Here is a 20,700-nt window from a genome sequence, read left to right as displayed (position 1 = left end):
GGGTCTTCCGTGTCTGGCCCAAGATAAAAGGCCCAGGCCTAGAGCTGGATGGAGCGTTCTGGGGGTGGGCACGCTGTGGTTTCCAGCCAGATGCTGCCTTCTCTCCCACATCTTTCTTGGTGGTCGTTGGGGTTTTATTAGCCTTTGTGGACAAATAGCTTGTAGGATCAATCTTCCCAGGGAAACCATCTGTGACAACACACAGGGTCATTCCTGGAACATCTCAAAGGACTCCGAGCTCTTCCTCTTGTTTAAACAGTTTGTATTATTTATATACAGATGCATCACTTCGTACTTATTTGTACATCTTCCAGTAGGAGCACTCAAATGCTTCCCCTTGGCTTGGGCCTTAGTGGGGCCTTTGGGCAGCTACCCTTCCAGATTCTTAATCAAGATGTATGAAGGAATGAACGGGGCTGGCTTCCATCCCTGAGCAAATGCTCTTGACCAGTCTCCAGGGAATTCGGGGCCCTTCCCCCTTCTCATTCCTTCTTTCTCATTCATCCTGACTCGTGGCAATACACCAGAGCCATCTGAACATCTGAGTAGAATGTGTCCATTTGTGTCCCCCTAATTCCTAAAATTGGTTTCCCCTTCCAGAACCTCAGTAAGTTCTTGCCCATGAAGACCCTTTACAGAAACCTTGTTCCCTCTGCTGAATGGCTTGTTTGTGTTGTGTTCTGTGAGCCTCTGTTCATTACCTCTTCACACTCACCTGTCCACGAGGGACATGAGACCTGGGCTGGGGTTACCCGCATCACCACTAGGGCCCACCAATAGCACTGGCCACAGCTGACATTTGCTGAGCACGGACTCTGACGACCTCTATCTGAGAGCCTTGCACATGTTAAGGCATGCCATCATTACAACAGTCCCTGGGATAATCTGAGTCCATTCAGGCTGCTGGGACAGAATACAGTAGACTGGGTAGCTTAAACAACAAACATTTATTTCTCCACTTCTGGAGGTTCAAGATCCAGGTGTCTGTTAAGGACCCTCTTCCTGGTTCACAGGCAGCTGTGTTCTCTCTGTGTCCCCATGGAGTGGAAGGGAGGGAAGTGTTCTCTGGGGTCTCCTTTATAAGGACACTGATCTCATTCATGAGGGCTCCACCCTCTTGACCTAATCACCTCCCAGAGGCCTCACCTCCTAATTTCTTCACATTAAGGATTAGGGCTTCAACATTTGAATTTCAGGGGGACACACATGTTCAGTCTACTGCAGGTAGGTACTACTGCTACCCCTGTTTTTGGATGAGGAAACTCAGGGGTGCCCAGAGAGGACCTGTGCCTTCCCCAGGTCACACTACCAGTAAGTGACAGAGTTGGGATTGAACTCTTAAACCCACCATACCACAGGGCCTTGCTCAGCAGGGGTCACCTCTGTGAGCCACCTGGGATGAAGCCAGCCAGTGTATGCAGGGTCATTTGTCTCCTCGCTCTGCTGCTTCAACCAGTCAGGTTGTGACAGCTGGGGGACCCAGAACCCCACAAGGCCCTCCTCGCAGAGGCCAGGCACAGCCTCCTCCCACAGCAAGAACTTCAGTCCCCAAAGCAGATGTCCTTGGATGCAGGAAGGGTGTGTGGGGCCCACCTGACTTCTAGGCAACTGACTCACACCCACTATTCCCTCACTGCCTTTCTCACCTGCGTCTCCCTCCCCATCCCCGGTGGCACCGCCTGCCCGCTGCAGAGCAGGGCCGGGGAGTATCCGCTGCCCTCAGTCCATGTGTCATCCTACCGGTTAGCCACAATCGGGACTTTTGTGGATGTCTGTTTTTTCGACTCTTGGCATATATTTTCCCAAAGCTTTTGATAAAGTACTTTAACATAATTCACAAGGAGACTGGAAACTGGCTTGAAAACCAATTTCCGTTTTCAGTTGTCTCTAATTAATGTCTTCACGTTGCAATAAGTTCCCCTTTTTTATGCTGGAGCACTATGCGGTGGATTCCATGGTTTTCCCCATCCCTGGCCGCCTGGGCGGGGCTGGCTATCTGCCGCCCACCCACGGACCCCTCTGGGATCTCTCCCTGTACAGGTCTTGGGATGAAGCCTGCAATTTCTCTTCCTCCTGGACACTTTTCTTAGTTCTTTGTTTTGCTTTGCAATATAGTAACAAAAAAGATCCACACTGTAGAGACACATGGAAAGTCAAGGTCTCCCTCCCCTGACCCTCAATCCCATTTGTTAGAGGTAACCACTGTCCCATCATCCATTTTATTTATTTTGTTCACTTGTTCATTTGTTCACTGGCATATATTTACTGAGCACCTTTGATACCCCAGGCATGTGCTAGGCTCTGAGCACACAGCAGTGAGCTCTATAAACAGCAGTGCCAACGCCCCCAACATTCTGGTGAGGTCCAATGGGAGAAAGGCTGAGCTTATGGATAGTGAGCGCCAAGGTGGTCACAACTGGGTGAGAAACCATTTAGGAAGTGCCACAGGGGGTCAAATAAGAATGACAAGAACTTGAACTAGGGCAGTGACTGCAGGAATAAAAAGAATGAGGTGATTCATGCACTTAATCTTACAGGAGTGATTTCATATTGGACTTACTAGTTATGTGCTAATTCAACATGACTTTATCGCTTGGTTTGCTTTTCTTTTCTTTATGCAGTTGAGAAATCAGTAACTACTTTGAATTTTTACAGTGCAATACTATGTGCTCATTTTTAAAGGTTATTGTACATTTTCTATGCATACAATGGATGTAAACATGTATTTTTTTTCTGTTTTCAAATGACTTGGGAGGAAAATACTTTTTGCTCTTAAGAATGGGTTTTGGATATCCTATCCTTCTTTTTATTGGTGGTCTCCTATGATGGACTTTTGAGTTATTTCCAAGGGGTTTTGCTGCTACAGACAATGCTGATATTCTTTCTTGCGCATAAATCTTTATGCACTTGTGGGAAATTGTTCTCAGAATAAATTCAGAAAATTGGATAATCCAGCACATGAAAAATGGGCTCCCACTCTTTTGGTTTGCATTCCTCTAATTGTAAGGGGTTGAGCACCTTATTAACACTTATTGATAATCTTTATTTTTCTTCTGCAAACTGACTATTCATGTCTTTTGTTGATTTTTCCTTTTTTTTTTTTTTAATTTGTTCGTAAGAGCTTTTTGTGCATTAAGGAAAACAGCACTCTGTTTCTCACACAGTGTTGTAAATGTAATTTTTTTCTAGTTTATAATTTGCCTTTGGGTTTTTTAATGGAGTTTTCTGCTCTGCAAAAGTTGAATTTAGCATTCTGTATATGGCTTTTATATTTTGTTATGTTTAGAAAAAATTACAAAATAATTCACCCATTATCATGTATCATTCTTGAACTTCGTTTTAGGACACTACCAAAGAGCTCAATGACATATTAACAATAAAATAATAATATTACTTTCTACCATTTACTTTTTACCTAGCACATAGTAGGTAAATTTGCTCTATTTGAATCAACTCTAATCATTATAACTATAGGGAGGTGATGGTATTCCCATTTTACAGATGATGATATTGAGGCTCAGGGAAGGCAAAAAAACTTGCCTAAACTGCATAGATCCAAGCCAGTAGTTATCCAGCTTGAGCTACCTCAGAATCCCATGGCTTGTTAATCCCCTGGCTGTTAAGGCACAGATTTCTGGGCCCCACCCCTAGGTTCAGTAGATGTATTAATTTTCTATTGCTGCTACAATAAATAACCACAAAATTAGTGGCTTAAACAACGTTAATGTATTATCTCACGGTTCTGAAGGATAAAAATCTGACACGAGTCAGCTAATTAGCAATTTTAGTTCCATCTGCAACCCTAATTCCCCTTTGTCATATAACCTAATATTTTCAAAGGTTCAGAGAATTAGGATGTGAACACCTTGAGGGGGGCATTATTCTGCCTACTACAGTAGGTCTAGGGGACCTGAGTCTCTGCATTTCGAGCAAGTTCTGAGGTGAGGCTGGTGCTGCTGGTCTGGGGGCCACACTTTGAGAAGCACTGGTCTAAGGGATGAGATGGGATTCTGTCTCGAGTGTTTCTAGCTACAGAGCCTCCATGGCCACCTCTTTTCCTAAACAGGTACACACTCTTATTTACATAATGGCAGAGCAAGTGTTGTAGAGGCTTTTAAATTGATCCAAAGCCACCTCTCGGTTCTGGGAAGGGGATCTGCCCTAAGGATGACTCATGATGCCTGAGAAGGGTCACTGGACTCTGCAAGACTTAAGGAAAGGATGTATACCAGAAACACGGACTCAAAGGCTGTGGACTCCCTCGTGCCCTCTCTGCTAACGTCCGTGCCCCTCGCCGCTCCATACTGGCCTCATTCTTCTTACAGCTGGTCCCCAGCTCCAGGTCCTCTATGTCCCTGCCCATCATGGATGCTCTGGCCACATACCCAGTCAATAGCTTCGGGCCTCTGCCTCTTCTGTCTCTTCAAGCAGCTCCACCCAGGGATTTACCACTTTGTTTTAAATCCCCTTCATCCTTTGAAGGCAAACCCTTAGTCCTTCTGAATATTTCAGAAGCATCACACACACACAAAACTTGACATTTAACCTTCAGTTACATATCCAGGTACTTAAGCTTACTAATGGTCTTACAGTCCTTAGACTCTATTAAGTCCTCACATTCTGGCCTTTGCACAGACTCCAGACTGCCCAACAGAGTACTAGCCCGTGAAGTATTAGAACTCGGTTCACACAGAATGGCTAAGTGCCTGCCCATGTTATATCTCCCTCTTTTCTGTGATCACAGAGGTGAATATGCGCTGGCTGAATACACAGAAGTGAAAACTGTCACCATCAAACTCGACGACAAGGACCCCTGAAGGAAAGGCAGGCTCCTTCCTCAAACATCTGACAGCTGAATGTGGCAGATCTAACTTGCTGAAGAGAAACCTACATTCTGACCTTCCTGGGATACTTTCTTCTGGATACTTTAAATCTACTGGATTTGAACGATTTTTATTTTCCTCTCACACTCCTGTTTTATTGACCAAAATGTTGTGTGTGAAATTGTAGTCCTGCCTGGGGATGGGACTAGTGGCCATTTCTGTTTTCCACTTTCCACCAGATCCCGGGGACAGTGAGGAGGCTCAGGGTGTTGTCAACAGGAAGTGGTATTTGAAGTATTGAGCAGTAGCTTAAAAATGCTTTGTTGACTCTGACTCCAGTAAGAATTTGGAAAAAAAAATCCCTGCGTGTTCTGCAAACAGGGCTCTGTACCTGCGGGTTCCTCAGGGTTACCTGCCCACAGAACAAGCCCCTCCTACCATTCAGTGGGAAGGAATAGCACTAAGTTTTAAAAACATTTAAAAACAAGGTTGGGAGTATCAGATGTGGGGAGCTTTGGGGAAGCAAGTACCATGGAAGGGTCCTGAAGGCCTTGGGTGTGAACGGTCTTCAAGGACTGTATCTTGACATTGACAATGGGACTCAGCTTAAAACCAATACTGCCTTTGGAATGTGACCAAATCAACAGCCCAAAGAGCTTATCTAATGCTATGTCATTGTCTACCTTAACCAAGGCACTTTCTTAGGCAGGAAATGTCGCTAGTGTCACCATCGCTGCTAAAGACCCAGTGCTCTGACACTACAACAGTATAGCAAATCCTCGGATCATTAAGTCCCACATTTTACAAATTAGAGCCATAATTTGCTTTTCCCAATTATGCATTTCTACCACTTGCCTATGTAGTTTTCCTTTTCTCCAGTTGGGGTGTCAACACTTTAGATTAGTAAGACATACACAACTGAAAAGACTGCTGTTATAATACAGCCCTGGTTTTTCAAAGTCCTATTTTGATATTAATTAGTGATTGATTAACAAATAACATCTGGACTTCATGGAGGAACTGGGTCTGCTACTACAGTGGCCTGAGCACAGCAATAACAGGTTGTGAATTTTTCTTTTCCTCTTTGTGTATCCAAAGGATGTGCAATTCCAAGTTTTAACTTGGAAAACTGAAAGTGTTCCCATATAGCTTTAAAAAAACAAAACCAAACTGAAATTGTTTTATTCAGATACTTTTACTATTACTAACTAGTACTTTTCTAACGGTGCTTATGTTTGAGAATTAAGTTATGTTTGAGAATTAAAATGGGGCGGCAGTAATAAAATGGAGGTCAGTGTCAAAACCAGTGTATGTATAGAGAAAGTCTCATGTGAAGTGAGGTTATCATTCTTGTTGGAAATATGCACTATGCAATTCACCTTCTCTCAATCAGTTAACATATCCCTTAGACTATCAGTAACTTGTTAAATCAGGATTTGACTTCATACACTGAATTTTCAGGATTTTATCTAAAGTAACTATAAACACTAACCTTGATAGTAATACATTAGAGGGTTCTTATTCTTTCATTGTACAATAATGCCTTTAATATGAAATGCTACATTATTTATAATGGGTATAATGTATCTTTTTATAGTTGTAAGTAAACAGAGGTGATGTATTTAACCTTCTGTAATATACTGTATTTATCTATATAGTATTAGATTTCACTTCTGTTAAGGTTTACTCCTGTGGTATGGTTTAAAAAATCTACTGGCCTGGGAATTCTGACCCTAACTGCAGATTGTGTTCAACAATGCAACAACTATAAAATAAAATCAGATATTTGAGAAAATTATGTTTTTTCATTTAAAGATCAGACCCCTTTTAATTCTGAGGTTGACCTTTTTCTTAGAACTTTGGTACGAAATGGCTTGTAATAAAGTGATATCAATCACTTAAGGACAAAATTACATTTGCTCAATCCATCAAGTCCCATGCTTAGCTTGAGTGTGAAACTCACTTCTATGGTTTTTTTTTTTTTTTTTTTTTTTTTTTTTTTTAAATATTTTATTTATTTATTTAATATTTATTTTTGGCTGTGTTGGGTCTTTGTTTCTGTGCGAGGGCTTCCTCTAGTTGCGGCAAGTGGGGACCACTCTTCATCGCGGTGCACGGGCCTCTTCACTATCGCGGCCTCTCTTGTTGCGGAGCACAGGCTCCAGACGCGCAGGCTCAGTAGTTGTGGCTCACAGGCCCAGTTGCTCTGTGGCATGTGGGATCTTCCCAGACCAGGGCTCGAACCCGTGTCCCCTGCATTAGCAGGCAGATTCTCAACCACTGTGCCACCAGGGAAACCCCACTTCTATGGTTTTGGGGGTGGACCAGGCAGCAAGCTTGGCCTCAGAGGCTCTGCATCTTAGTTGGTGAAGTTGAAGCTGTCATCTGAGCTGACTGAGTCCCTTTTTATCATAAAGTGATGAGGAGATGTGAGTGTGGGAAATGGTGGGGAAGATCGCACGGGGATTTAGGGAAAACACTGTATCCTGCAACTGTGTGCACAAGCATCCATTTTTGCCACTTTTCTCCACGAGGATCTCGGTGTCTGGGTTTAACTTACCTAAAGTTTCTAAGGCTTCAAACCAGTAAGCCTCAATCACCAAGTCATACGCTGACACTGAGGTTGGATCAAGAACATTCCTGTATTTGGTTAGCTCCACCAAGTTCAACCATGCCTCTCGTGTTGAGAGTCCATATCATTTTGGCCATGTAGAGGTAAAGCTCCACCCTTTCAGAGAAAATTTAAGGGAGGCTTGGATCAGATCCCTTTTAATATATGCACTTGTGTATGCTTTAATGCATTTAGAAACTTCCCATTTTCCAATCAAAATGTGAGCCGAAAATTCAAGGAAAACGGCATTACCTTCATTTGGTTTACCATGAAGTTTTACCATGAAGGTAACCATTCTGAGGACATATACTGGCTGTGGTGTGTGTACATGTGTGTGTGTACACACCTGCCCTTGTGTGCCTGTCAGGGTGGGGCACAGTAGGTTGGCACATTCTCTAAAAGTGGACCCTTTGGAATGCCCTAGCTTCTCCTGATGGTGGACCAAGCCCTTTTAATGTTCTTGCTCCTAGCATGTGGCTGACTTGAGCTTGAAGGTGGATAATGAGGGACATTTTTTAAGTATCCAAAGAGAAATGTCTGAGGAAACAGAATACCCAGCTGAAGGGAGGTGACTAGAAGAACTGAGGGGTCAGTCAATCACCTCACCTTCAAAAAGCAGAAAGGATAGGTCAGGGAGGTAGCGTCCAACTGACCCCACCTTAGGAGGGGTCATTCCAACATGAGATGCTGGTCAGCGGGGGTCAAGAAGAAGCGGAAAGAAATCTTAACTGACCTGTAACAGTCACCTCATGCAAACCTCTAACACATGCCAATGGATAGAGTTAAATGCTGGGATACAACCAGCTCGAAACAGGCCACCCATGTGACGAGTGTCCTGGCTATTTTCTACAGTGGAGACATTTCCAAGCCAATTCCCAAGCTCATTTAAAAGTGAAATTGCCCTGAGAAAACCATAATTCAAAAAGAGTCATGTACCACAATATTCATTGCAGCACTATTTACAATAGCCAGGACATGGAACCAACCTAAATGTCCATCGACAGATGAATGGATAAAGATGTGGCACATATATACAATGGACTATTACTCAGCCATAAAAAGAAACGAAATTGAGTGATTTGTAGTGAGGTGGATGGACCTAGAGTCTGTCATACAGAGTGAAGTAAGTCAGAAAGAGAAAAACAAACACCATATGCTAACACATATATGGAATCTAAGGGGGGAAAAATGGCTCTGAAGAACCTAGGGGCAGGACAGGAATAAAGATGCAGACGTAGAGAATGGACTTGAGGACACGGGGAGGGGGACGGGTAAGCTGGGGCGAAATGAGAGAGTGGCATGGACTTATATACACTACCAAATGTAAAATAGGTAGCTAGCGGGAAGCAGCCGCATAGCACAGGGAGATCAGCTCGGTGCTTTGTGACCACCTAGAGGGGTGGGATAGGGAGGGTGGGAGGGAGACGCAAGAGGGAGGAGATACGGGGATATATGTATATGTATAGCTGACTCACTGTTATAAAGCAGAAACTAACACAACATTGTAAAGCAATTATACTCCAATAAAGATGTTTAAATAAGTAAATAAATAAATAAATTAATTAATTAATTAAATAAAAGGGAAATTGAATTGCCCCCATCCCCGTGGGCTACGTCAGCTCCCTGGTCTGCGCACTGGGCGTGCGCTTCCTCACGGTGTCGCTAGATGGCAGGGCCGCGCGCCTTGCATGGGGCGCCGCACCGCCATCGCCGGGCTCACCCAGAACCGTGGACGCCACGCCCTGCAAATTATTAGGGACTTTTCGGTAGCAATCATACTGCCTCATTTTGCATATTGGAATTAGAACCGCAGTGGTGAGGGCAGGATTGAAAAAATGCACCCACCCTTTTGGAAGGGAGTCTGGTCTAGGAGAGCTGGAGGGGCAGCCTCTAGGGAGCAAAGCTAAGCTGCCCCGTGGCCCCCTCGGCAAACAGGGGCCCAAGGAGCTTGTCCAAGTGGTCACTGCCCAGATTGTCTGAAAGGTCATGGGTGGGGGTGGGGCTGCAGCTGCCCGGCTTTTGTTGGTGGCAATTTGTCTCTGTGCCTTGAGAATGTTCCAGTCATAACATTACATAGGAGGAGCCTGGGGTGCGGGTCCTGCCAGGGTGCAGAACCATCCGCTTTTTTCCAAGCAGGCTTCTCTTTCTCTGGTGGGCACGTGGAGCCAAATCCGATGCCTGCCTGCAAGCATGGACGTGCATCTTTATGATCTGCGTTTGGATAATGCCCTCAATGGTGGGAACATACTTATATTAGGTTGAAACATAATAAATTGCCTACACTCCCTCATGTTTATCTACCACACCACCCACCAAAAAATCTCCAATTTAAAATGATTCACCAGTGACATCTTTGTATATATCCATAATTAAAGTAGTAAATTCATGTGGTGGAAGGGGTTCCACCTTCCACCAAACTGGAATAGTTTGCAAACTACTAAAGCTTTAAAATTACGTATTTCTAGTCTGCTCTATAAAGAGTTGTACACAAATGAATATTCCCGTCTTTTTAATATTTACTGCCAGAATCTACGACCCACATAACAGTAGTCAGAAGTTCATCAGCGAATCTTGCTGCTGAGCCGAACAGAGGGGCAGGGAAAGCTGGGTTGAGCCGAAAACCAACCAATCTCACCGCTGCTCCTGCCCCGCGTGGAGAGCAGGGTACCCAAACCTGGAGGAGACCTCGCGCTAGAAGGGCCCGCGGGCCCTGTGGTCACCCGGGCGGGAGCAGTGAGTGTGATCACCCGGGGTTTACGGTGAGGGAAACAGAGGCTGGCGGCCGCAGGGACTCCTCGTGCCCATTGTGGGGAGGCCTCTCAGCGGCTGACCCTCGCCCTGCTCGCTCTTCGCGCCGCCCGGCGCCCGCCCTCCTCAGGATTGAGGAAGTGTGTCTGGCCCAGCCCGGCCCCGGCGCGCGGCCCGAGGCGCAGGGGCGGAGGGCAGGGGGGCGGCCCGGCCCCGATCCGCCGCTGTCCTCCCGGCCCGCGCGCAGCCCCGCGTCCCAGGCGCCCGCGGCCCTGCCCGCAGTCGCCGCAGGTAAGTGCTGACCCGGCCCGCGCCCCGTCGTGGACCCGCCGCCTCCTGCTGCGACCCCGCGTGGAGCCCTGGGCCCTGCAGCCCAGGCCCGGGGCGCGGGGCGACCCCGGGCTCACGGCCCCGCCGCCTCCCGCTGCGCTCGCGGGGTGCCGGGTGTGGGGGCCCAGGCGGGGAACCCGAGGCCTCGCGGGACGGCACCGGGGCGGGGGGAGCAGACACCAAGCAACAAAAGGAAAATACACCAGGACGTCTACACATTTCCTCCGCCTTGGGAGAAAACCCCTTCCTTCAAGTTGGAGCGGGCCGTGTGAGTGCGCGTGTGTGCGGGAGTGTGAGTCTGAGTGTGTGGGTGTCGGAGAGGCACTGCCCGGGAGGCTCTCTGCCGGCACGGCCTGGCAATGCGAGACGGCCGAGCGCCTTCGCCCTCCGCTAAGTCCGGGGCACGCTACTCGCCCGAGGGTCCGGATAAAACCCACCATCTCCTTGGCGGTCTCTGCGGCCGACCTTCCAAGGCGGGGGCGCAGATGAGTGCGGTCGGGGGTGGGGGAAGGCTGGGGGTCGGAGGGAGATGGTAACGGCGGAGTACAGGGATCTCTGCGGTCGGTCCACCCTGCTCCTTCACGTTCTGAGGCCATGAAGTTTTTCTCCCACAAGCACATCACCCTGCAAGGATCAGAAAAGTAGAAAAACAGGAGCGTGCAGTTTTGTTTTTAGCGAGCTTCTCACCAAATGCACCGTTTTGAGAGTTTGCTACTCACTCCCATTGTATCCAAATTCCCCGGGCATTAAAGGGGCAACTAGAATATACACGGTTTTGAAAAATGTTTTAACATTCAACTCCTTTTGTGGTCTGACTTAATTATCTTTGTTTATGTCCTGGAAGAATAAAAAATTAAGTTAAAAACATACAAACCTCACACCTAATGTGTCCCTACAGGAGGTTTGGGGGTCTGCCAAACCTCTCCCACCCCCAGGCTTCCACACCTCAGGTAGTGGCCCGTAGTAAACGCAGCTGCTCAGATAAAAAACGTGGGAGTTGTCTTCCATCCCATTCCCTCGTCCCTTGAATTCAGTTGTTAGCAAGTCCTGTTGGGTCTACTTCTCACATGTGTCCAGGTCCATTCCCTTCTTTCTCACCACCCCACCTAGTGCAAGGTACTAGCATCTCTTTCCTGTACAATTGCAGTAATTCCCGCCCCCCACCCCCATTCTCTATTTGGCAACCAGAGTAATTTATTTTTTGAAAAAAGGTAAATTAGAGAGTGTCAGTCCTCTGCTTGGAACCCTTCAATAGCTTCTTCTTGTGCTTGGCATGAAATCCTGAAGACTTCCTTCCCTGCACATCCCCCAATTGATCTGGCCTCTGCCATCTCAGACCACCTGGCCATTGCCTCCCCACCCAGTCAGCCTCGCCAAACCCAGCCTCACTCTCACATCCCTCTCCCTATGTCCTTCTTTCGGTTGCCACTGTCTGTGTTCCTACTTTATCTGTTTAATTACTCCTTTAATTTACCTGGAAGTCTCTACTGGCACTCCAGGTGTCAGAGACCCTTCCTATGTGCCTACCTTGCTCACTGCTTCATCTTTACTCCCAGAGTTGTCCAGGAGGCACCAAATGCATGCAGGTATAGAGACTGAGTGGTGAATGGACAGCCTTAACTTGTTTGTGGCTTTAGACTCATGAAAGGCTTCTGTTCTCATCTGGGATTGAGAACTACACATTTCTCCGGATTGTAGCTCTGTAATATTTTGATGTCCACAAATGCATTAAACACATTTTGTAGGTCAATTGTTGACCAATATTGGTCAAGGGATGCCAATAGTGCAAAGGGGTGTCTCAGACCATGGGCCAACCATCTTGACCAGGCTTTTCAAAAAAGAGCTGGATGATAAGAGCATTTCTAACACATTTCACTTGCAAGTGTCTTCCAGCTCTTTGGCAGTGGCAGCCCTTTCCAAGCCTCCTGAAAAGACAAGTGAGCAGGTTCAGGATGTTTCTTCCATGTCAGAAAGTTTACTTACTTAACTGTGTCCTCCCCACCAGCTGTAAGTTTCATGAACTCATGAAGCTCACCCCCCATGGAAAGGTCCCAATAAAAACATTTGTAGAAGGAATATCAGGTTCCTTTTTTTCTTTTCCATCAATGGTGAGGTTTTGAAAATTATTAAAATAATTATTATTGCCGGACACTTCTTGAAACCCTCTTTAGGATATATATACTATAATGTAAAGAAAACATGTAACTTGCAACCATTATTTGTTGCATTGATCTGAACCCAAAAGAAGCAGGAAGAGGCAAAGATCCGTTAGAGGGCAAAGATTGAGCAAAACTTGAGTTACTTCATCTTAAAACTTCTACCTTAGAGTCTAAGCCAAAATACAAATTATAACTGAAAAACTGCTCCAGTGGCAAAATCCTCCATTGGTAAAATGATTTTCAAAAGGAAACTGAAAATGAAAAGGGGAACAAAATGGCTGGGTGAAGGTTGGCCTAAAGTATTCTTAAGATTTTTTTTTTTAACTTAAAAACATATATGGTAAGACACTTCTGTTTTCAGAAGGAACGTCTACTAGCATTTGGATTTTTCAGGTGTTGTTGGGTATAATTGGTAGCTGATATTGAGAGGTGTTTGAAAGCAGATAACAACTGTGCGCCTTGGTTTCTGAATGTTGCTGTGTGATTTGGAGCCTTTATTTTAAAACGGAGATTCTGTTTTGCTACTTCTCCCTGTCCCCTCTCAAGCTGATTTTCCTAATCAGGTTTTGCAATTTACAAAGCTTTGATTGTCTCCTAAATAGTGTCCAGATTGATCATTCCTTCCTTCCTTCTTGGACTTTTCAGGCTCCCAAACTTCAAATATGGATTTTCCCAAGTGTGATTTCTCTAAACCTTTTGCTCTTTAGTTCAGAAAGGTGCAGGCTCACAAAGGGCAAGACCTCTGGTTCAGGGCTTTCCCAGCCCCATCTCCCCTTGCCTATAAGAGTACAGACCACCTGGGCCAGGGGCCTGATTTCCAGGCTCTAAGATGAGAAAGTTCCAGTGCTCTCACAGCCTTGTTCCTGAACCCTGTTCAGGGTACCTTCTAGAACCTGCTCACTGGGGAGACAGTGGGTCTGCCCTCCAGCATTGATTTTCTGAGCTTGTTTTTTGTTTTTGTTTTTTTTTGCTGTGTAGCATGTGGGGTCTTAGTTCCCCAGCCAGGAATTGAACCCATGCCCCCTGCATTGGAAGTGGGGAGTCTTAACCACTGGACCACCAGGGAAGTCCCCTTCTGAGATTGTTAATCAGAGGGCAGTTGGGAGACCCTGCTGGCTTCCCAGTCCTCCCACTATTATTATTGCAAGTAAGAACCACCTCCAGTCCTATTGTAGAAAGTGACTGCAGAAACTTGACCTTGCTGAAAATCTCACAGCAACCGGGCAAAGTTGCCTGGGTGCATGTCTGTTTTTAATAGATGATGTTGTCTTAGGCATCATTTACATGACCTTAATTTTCTTTTTGGACTACCCTATCACCCTCTAATTCAGAGTTGTCTATCTCAGAGAACAGCTGCTAATTACACCATACTTTTTATGTCTGTACTATAGACACCACATGAATGCTGGGAGAGACACATGCATTTCATATGGTCATCCCTTCCCATCTTGCAGTTCACCCCGGGCCCTGCCAAGCTGAGCCTGGATCTCACCCTCAAGGTGCTTCTGGTCATTTAATCAGCATAGCAGCCTGTGTCCTCGTGTCAGGGACCCAAGGTCAGTGGGAGCCCAGCATGTGAGAGCAGTGCCTTGCCTCATCACAGTCTCCTTAGTCTTAGGAGATGTGTCTTAATCTAACTCAGAGTTTCTCTGGATAATTCTCGGCTGTGAGCGGCTGTGCTGTGTGCTGTAGGATGTTCAGCAATGTTCCTGGCTGCTACCTGCTAAATGCCTTTAAGCACCCCCACACCCAGAGGTGACAACCAAAAATGCCTCCAGACATTGCCAAAGATCCCCTGGGGTGGTGGGGGCAGGTAGAATGTAGGGAGCTCCTTTCTGTTATCCCCCAGGGCTCAAACTGACTTGGCTTGATAACTGGTACCAGTGCCTTCCAGACCCTTCTCTTTGAGATTGCTGCGTGATTACCTCTTTGTCATTACGTGCCCACCTCTGGGCTTCCAGGAGAGTCTGTCCTGGGCAAAGGGAAGCCTTGTTTTGTGTACGTGTGTGTCTGCCCCACCCCAACTGGAGTGTGAACCCCGGAAGGAAGGAGCCTCATTTGGTTGTCTTGGTGTCACCATGCCAGTGACTATGAATATGTGTTGATGGAGCAGTGATTAAGCCCTTTACCAGTAGGTGTTCTACAGTTGTTTGGGGTATCTGAACTCTTCTCAGGCAGTTTGGAGAAGCTGGGCAGATTGGAGCCCAGCTGTGAGGTGGGGTGGGGGACCTCTGTCTTTTCACTGCCGCCATCTGACCGGGTGTGACTGGATAGATGGAATGTGAAGAGAAGTGTTGCAAAAAGGGGGAGGAGGAACACCAATGCGTATTTACGTGACCTTATAAATAAGTATGTACTTGGGTGCAGGAAGTGACTTGACAGTTAAGAAAAGCTTTCTGACTTGATGTTTTTTCACCACTAGGACGAGACAGCTTTCCGCTCAGCCATGACGGTGTGTCTGTGACTTGGTCCACCCTGGACTGTAAGCCATGAATTAGTCCACCCCTCAGGGAGCCACGGCTGCTGTGACCACTGCAGGAACTGACTGGCGAGAGCGGCCACCTCGAGGCTTGATGGTTGGAATGTCTCGGCGACCACCCAGCATGTACTGGTGTGTGGGGCCAGAAGGGTCAGCCGTGTGTCCAGGACGCGCCATGGAGACCCATAACAGCGGTAAGGGCAGGGCTGGCCAAGCCTGCTTTGCATGTTCTACATACGAACAATGGGTTCTCAACCAAAGGATATAAATTGCCAATTATTTGATGAGTTGTATGGTTTTTCAATATAAAACATATCATGGGATTCTCACTGAAATTCTAAACATTGAAGGAGCCATGGGACAAAATTTATGTGGACTTAAGATTTATGTGGATCTTAAGAATCAGGGCATCATTTCATGTTGGTTAAAAAGATTTTTTTTAATGGGGATTTGGTTTTGTGTTCTCACTATACAAATAATATGTTTATTAAAGAAAAATTGAAAAAAGAAAAAAGAAGTAGAAAAGGTAATCACCCAGAGTCCCACTGCCCTAAACACAGTTAATATCTAGGTATGTTGTCTTCTAGTCAGCTTCTCTGGGCTGCAGGGACTTTGTTTTAACTTTATTTACTTATTATAGTGTATATACTTCAGTATCCTACTTTTTCCCCCTAACTTTGTGTCAGTCACCTAGCTTGTGTGATCCAGTGAAATATCATCTTATTTGGGAGCGCTGTGCAAAATGATTGACCTAATTCTTACTCTGCCACTGGATGTTTTGGGACATTTGTGTTGCCTCTAGTTGCTGACTCAGACCAAAATCATTCCATGTCCATCTTTTTATACATGGTTTTGAGATTATTTCCTTAAGATAGATTTACAGAAGCCGGACTATTAGGTTTGAACGTTTTTAAGCCTCTTTACACATATTGCTGGATTGTTCACCAGAGTTGCATCACTTTTATCCCCAGTAGGATATCATTGATATTGTTAACAATAAATATTTGTTAAGCCCTTAGTACATATGGGGCAATGGGTTCAGTGTCTTAGGAAGTAACCTCATTTAATCCTCACGACCACCTATAAATGGTACTTTTATCCCCATTTTATAACTGAGGAACATGAGAATAAGAGAGTTGTAGAAACTTGGTCAAGGTCAACAACTTGTAATGGGCAGAACTGCCCTTTGAACCCTGTCTTAACCCTGGACTCTCGTCCTCAAAGTATAGGTCATCCTGTGGGATTTGAGAGGACCTGTGGGTTTGCACCTCTGTGGAGTTAGCGATTCAGTGTTGTACCTGGCTCAGTAGACATTTTGTTCAGTTACTTAGTGTTTTTTCTCCATCGAAAATGCCCAAAGTCTAACTAAGGTGATGATTCTGGAAGATTCCTTTACACATAAGTCAGATTATGAAATGAGAAAAGAATTTGCTTCTTGACATTGTCCAGCACTAAATGTTCCCAGAGTGTTTGACTTGCGCCTTTTGAAAGGTTTTCTTTTTTTTTTTTTCAGATGTATGCCCTTTTTCAGTTGCTTGTTAGGAAGGCCGTGCCTTATTAGCATGAGATCAAGGTGACATGCGTGGAATGCTATTCCTGATTTTGGGTAGAACCTCTTTCCAGGGCACTCTCAGCTGCAGTATCCCATCTGCCTCTCCTCAGCAATCCTGAGGAATGATGGTGGGGGCAAGGATGCTGGGTCCTTCTGGGACTCACTGGGTGGGTGGCTGTGTCATCTGAAAAAGCCCCGGAGGAGACTCTGCCCCGTCCTCGTCCTGGTCAAGAGCTGGTGGATCTAAGCGAGTGCTTCTCCACCCTGGCCCCCAGAAACACTGGGCAGTGCCTAAAACTGTCAGTGCACAGGCACCCCCAGCTCCACTGGAGCGGCATCCTGGGGGTATTTTTTAAAAGTTCTTGCCTCCCCACCACCACGATCCTACTGTGCAGCTGGGGTTGAGAATCAACTGGTCTAAATGATTTGGACAAGCAAATTAGAGCAGCATTTCTCAAATTGCAGTATATACTCCAGTCCCCTGGGGATCTTGGTGAAATGCAGATTCTCATCCTGTGAGTCTGGGGGCACCGAGAATCTGCGTTTCTTACAGGCTCCCAGGTCGTGCCAGTGTTCCACCAACAGAGAAGCAAGGCTGAGACCTCAAGGTGCCCAGGAATCCTCACTGACTCTTACAGTTCCTGGGGACCTGGGTCAAGGGACCCTGGACAGACCTGGAACCAGCCCTGCCTCCAGGCCTGAGGTAGGACAATAACCAGAGAAGGTTCATGTGCACGAGAGGCCAAAGTGTTGACACTCCTAGCCCTCATTTTTCTCCTTTGAGGTCTGGATCTGACTTTACACTGCTCCTACAGCCAGTTGCCTCTCCCTGACAGCTGTGATCACCAGGTGGGAGGGAGCAGGCTCAGAAAGGTCTTTTCTGCCTCAGGGGCCTCTTTCCCCAGTGGAATCTCAGGACTCCACACCTCCCTGTTCTGGATGAGCCTCAGGACACACACAAGGCTTGAGGAGCCTATGGGAATCGTGCAGCCCCCACTGGTACTGTTCTACTGCTTAGGGCTGGAGGGTGCCGACAGGGCAGGTGGTGTCTTGTGAACACTGATGCTCAGGGATGTGTTTAAGCACAGAAGAAAACACATAAACCACAGAGTTGAAGAAGATGAGAGAAAAGTGACCTGAAATACATTGTAAAATTCTGTCCTATGGCTCAGCATTATGGAAATTATGAAGAAAGTACAAATTTATGCCCATTCTCCAAGAGTTGAAAGGTCCCATAGGTGGTAGCCAGAGCTGAGTGTGGAGGGCCTGCCCTGGGACCCGCAGGGATGAAACCCTACAACACTCCCCTCCTGCTGGCAACGGGCTGCTTACATGGCTTAGCAGCCCGACGTCAGGCCCCTCCTGGCCTCTTGCAGCTACTGTTCAGCTCACCTGAGAGCAGTGAATGAGGGCAGCAGAGGACCCACCCTGCTTTCCTGCCAGGTCCAGGGGAAGACAGTGACACCACGGGGACCTGCGTGGGTACTGGGAATGCTGAATCCATTACCTAGGGCTCTGGATTAAGGAGCCACTACTAACTACCTGTAACCTAGAGTGATGTGTACTTCTGTCACTGTCTTGTTTAGAACCCCACAGCCGGTTTATGACTGTTTCCTTTCACTGAGTGAGAAGGGGTGGGGAGACACTTCTGGGACTCACACAGTGTGATGAGGGCTCAAGAGCCTGTCTGTGGGGTTCATTAGGCCTGCATTCAATTCTTAGTTCTCGGTGACCTCAGCTGAGTGGCTCAACCTCTCTGAACCCTGATCCAGACAGACACAGAATCTTAGTGGGATGTACCAATCAGCATTTATTTCTGGCCTCCTGGCCAGCAGGGGTCTGGGGGGTGCTCTGCTGCGTGCTGCAGTCTGCACTCTGCTCCATGTGACTCCTGAGACCAGCAGCCTGGCAGGGCGCCTTCTTCCCTGCCAGTTGCAGAGGTACAAGCGGGGAAAGCAAAAACATTCCATGTCTCTTAAGGCCTAGGCTCAGAGTGGCACGCTGTCGCCTCCATGCCTCTGCCCTTGGCCAAAGAAAGTCACATGGAGGAGCCCAAGTGAAGAGCTCCCTGCACGAGGAGGCCACAGCCAGACTGTGGATTCAGGCAGAGGGGGAGGATTGTTGTCCATCATTCATCTACCGTGATAGGAGTTGGTGGGCTTCAGTACTTTAAAATTGTATCTTATTTACATATTTCTATTTATTTATTTAAGCAGCCCACAGAGCTTTTCTCTCATGAAACTTTACCTGGAGCCCCAGCCCACGTGACAGCTATAACAGTGGAGTTGCTTTGATGGGCAGTCGTGGAGGGGTGGGGGTGGTGAATCCCACCGCTGATCTTCACCTTGACCCCAGAGCTCTGTGGGCCCAATTTTAAAACATCACATGCTGGATTTCATTTTCACAAAATAGAACTATATACACCAAGACCATAGCCTGGGAGCAGGTGACACTCAAAGAGTAGCACAGTCACTGGGGATTATAGCCACTGCTCTTTGCTTACCCATAGGGGTACAATGAGCATGCGTTCTTTTGTGGTTGTTTTGCATTATTTTTGCAACCAGAAGAATAATATTGCAACTTATTTTAAAAATTGTTTTCTCTTTAAGTACAGAAGTTTCGTCATTAGGATCCAACCTGCGTACCTCCTCCCTCGTTGGGTGCTCATTTCCAAGATCAAATTTGCTTTAACTGGCCTCTTTCCCACGAATTTCTTTCTGGATTAAATGGGGCCATATTTGACTCCAGGAACCTGCAGCTGTGCCTCCCATGGGGCCCACCCTCTGAGTTCTGTCCCCATTGGATGAGCTGGATTTTCTTCTGCCCCACCTTCTCCCCAGAGGAGTCATGCCTCCCCTCCCCTTCCCCCCAATCCACCAGCCTCACCCCAGGGATGACCGTTGCAGACCTAATTCCCAGCACTGCCTGAGGGAAACTGATTGTCAGAAAGAGGATCAGTGGATACCCAAGTTATTCTCAATGTAGGAGCAGTTCTCTCACCTTTTAAAAATCCTTGGAAGATACCATGCTTTGTAAATAATGTTATCATTATACTTCCAAGTAGAGTTAGGAAAAGATCCAAACTTTAATAAAATTAGTAAAAATCTAACTTTTTACTTTTGGGCTTTTGGTAGTGGTCTTGTGTGTGTGTGTGTGTGTGTGTGTGTACTGGGTGTGTTTGTTGGTGCCTCTACCTGTTTTGACTTACACAGTTCACCTTGTGCTTGTTGAGAATGGTTAACCCTTTCAGCGCCCATGAATATGTGAGTGCTTCTCCAACTGCCTGTGGTGCCATGTGGGCTATGTGTGCCTGTTCTATGTTTGTGCAGCACAATTGTGCCCCAGAAAGGTGTGTTACAACCTTATTAGTACTGTCAGCATTCAGCTGGCCTTCAGTGCAGGAGGAACGTTTAGAGAGCGTGGATGGGTTCAGAGTGTGTGAGCTGAGAGAACGAGGGTCAGTGAGATACTGGGCCAGGACTGCGGACCCAGCCAGTTTGACAAACATGTCATTAGACATTCTTGCACGTCCGTCTCACACCAGTCAGAGTGGAAAAACCTGTCCTATCAGCTGAGGTAAGGCTCCTGGGGAGCAGAGAAGTAAGGAAACTTCTAGATAATTCAGGCTGAGAATGCTTGGTGAGACTCTTCAGGATCATGAGGGTGAGGGACGCTTGGACAGACATCACCTGAGGTGGTCCACATCCCCCACCGCTCTGTGAGCGGTCCTGACTTCTGCTGCCTGCCTCTCACAGCATGGACCAAAGAAGAAGGAACATTCCGGAGGGCCTTCAAATCCTAGGTTTTTACATAGCTACTTCCAATGTCCTTTTCTTCTTCCTTTGGCTTTTTCAAATCTGTTTTGAAAATAACTTTTTAATACAAGAGCCAAGTAGATTTGCCCGAGTGGGGGCTCTGCCTGCTTTCCAGAAATAGAAATAGGAAATAGCGTGACTAGGAAGTGACCCTCCGGTGGCAGCATGCTTTCTTAGTGAGCC

At 46.6% G+C, this 20,700-nt stretch overlaps 2 protein-coding genes across 10 annotated transcripts in view; both read left to right on the top strand.

Annotated features, from left to right (window-relative positions):
• ALDH1A3 (aldehyde dehydrogenase 1 family member A3) overlaps window positions 1–6,618 on the top strand; it is a 35,450-nt gene extending 28,832 nt beyond the window's left edge. For both annotated transcript variants that reach the window (XM_082450220.1, XM_082450219.1), the window contains one exon: window positions 4,745–6,618. In XM_082450220.1, coding sequence (XP_082306346.1) covers window positions 4,745–4,817 — 73 coding nt within the window. In that variant the 3' untranslated portion in view covers window positions 4,818–6,618. The remainder of the gene's footprint in view (window positions 1–4,744) is intronic.
• A 2,887-nt stretch (window positions 6,619–9,505) lies between these two features.
• LRRK1 (leucine rich repeat kinase 1) overlaps window positions 9,506–20,700 on the top strand; it is a 117,983-nt gene continuing 106,788 nt past the window's right edge. For 7 of the 8 annotated variants that reach the window (XM_082450189.1, XM_082450190.1, XM_082450187.1 and 4 more), the window contains exons 1-2: window positions 10,203–10,473; window positions 15,094–15,344. In XM_082450189.1, the coding sequence (XP_082306315.1) occupies window positions 15,245–15,344 (100 nt within the window). In that variant the 5' untranslated portion in view covers window positions 10,203–10,473; window positions 15,094–15,244. The other variant, XM_082450188.1, reaches the window with a different exon arrangement.

Source organism: Balaenoptera physalus (assembly GCF_965194825.1).
Source record: "Balaenoptera physalus genome assembly, chromosome: 2".
Lineage (NCBI taxonomy): Eukaryota > Metazoa > Chordata > Mammalia > Artiodactyla > Balaenopteridae > Balaenoptera > Balaenoptera physalus.
This window is presented reverse-complemented; position numbering and strand designations above follow the sequence as displayed.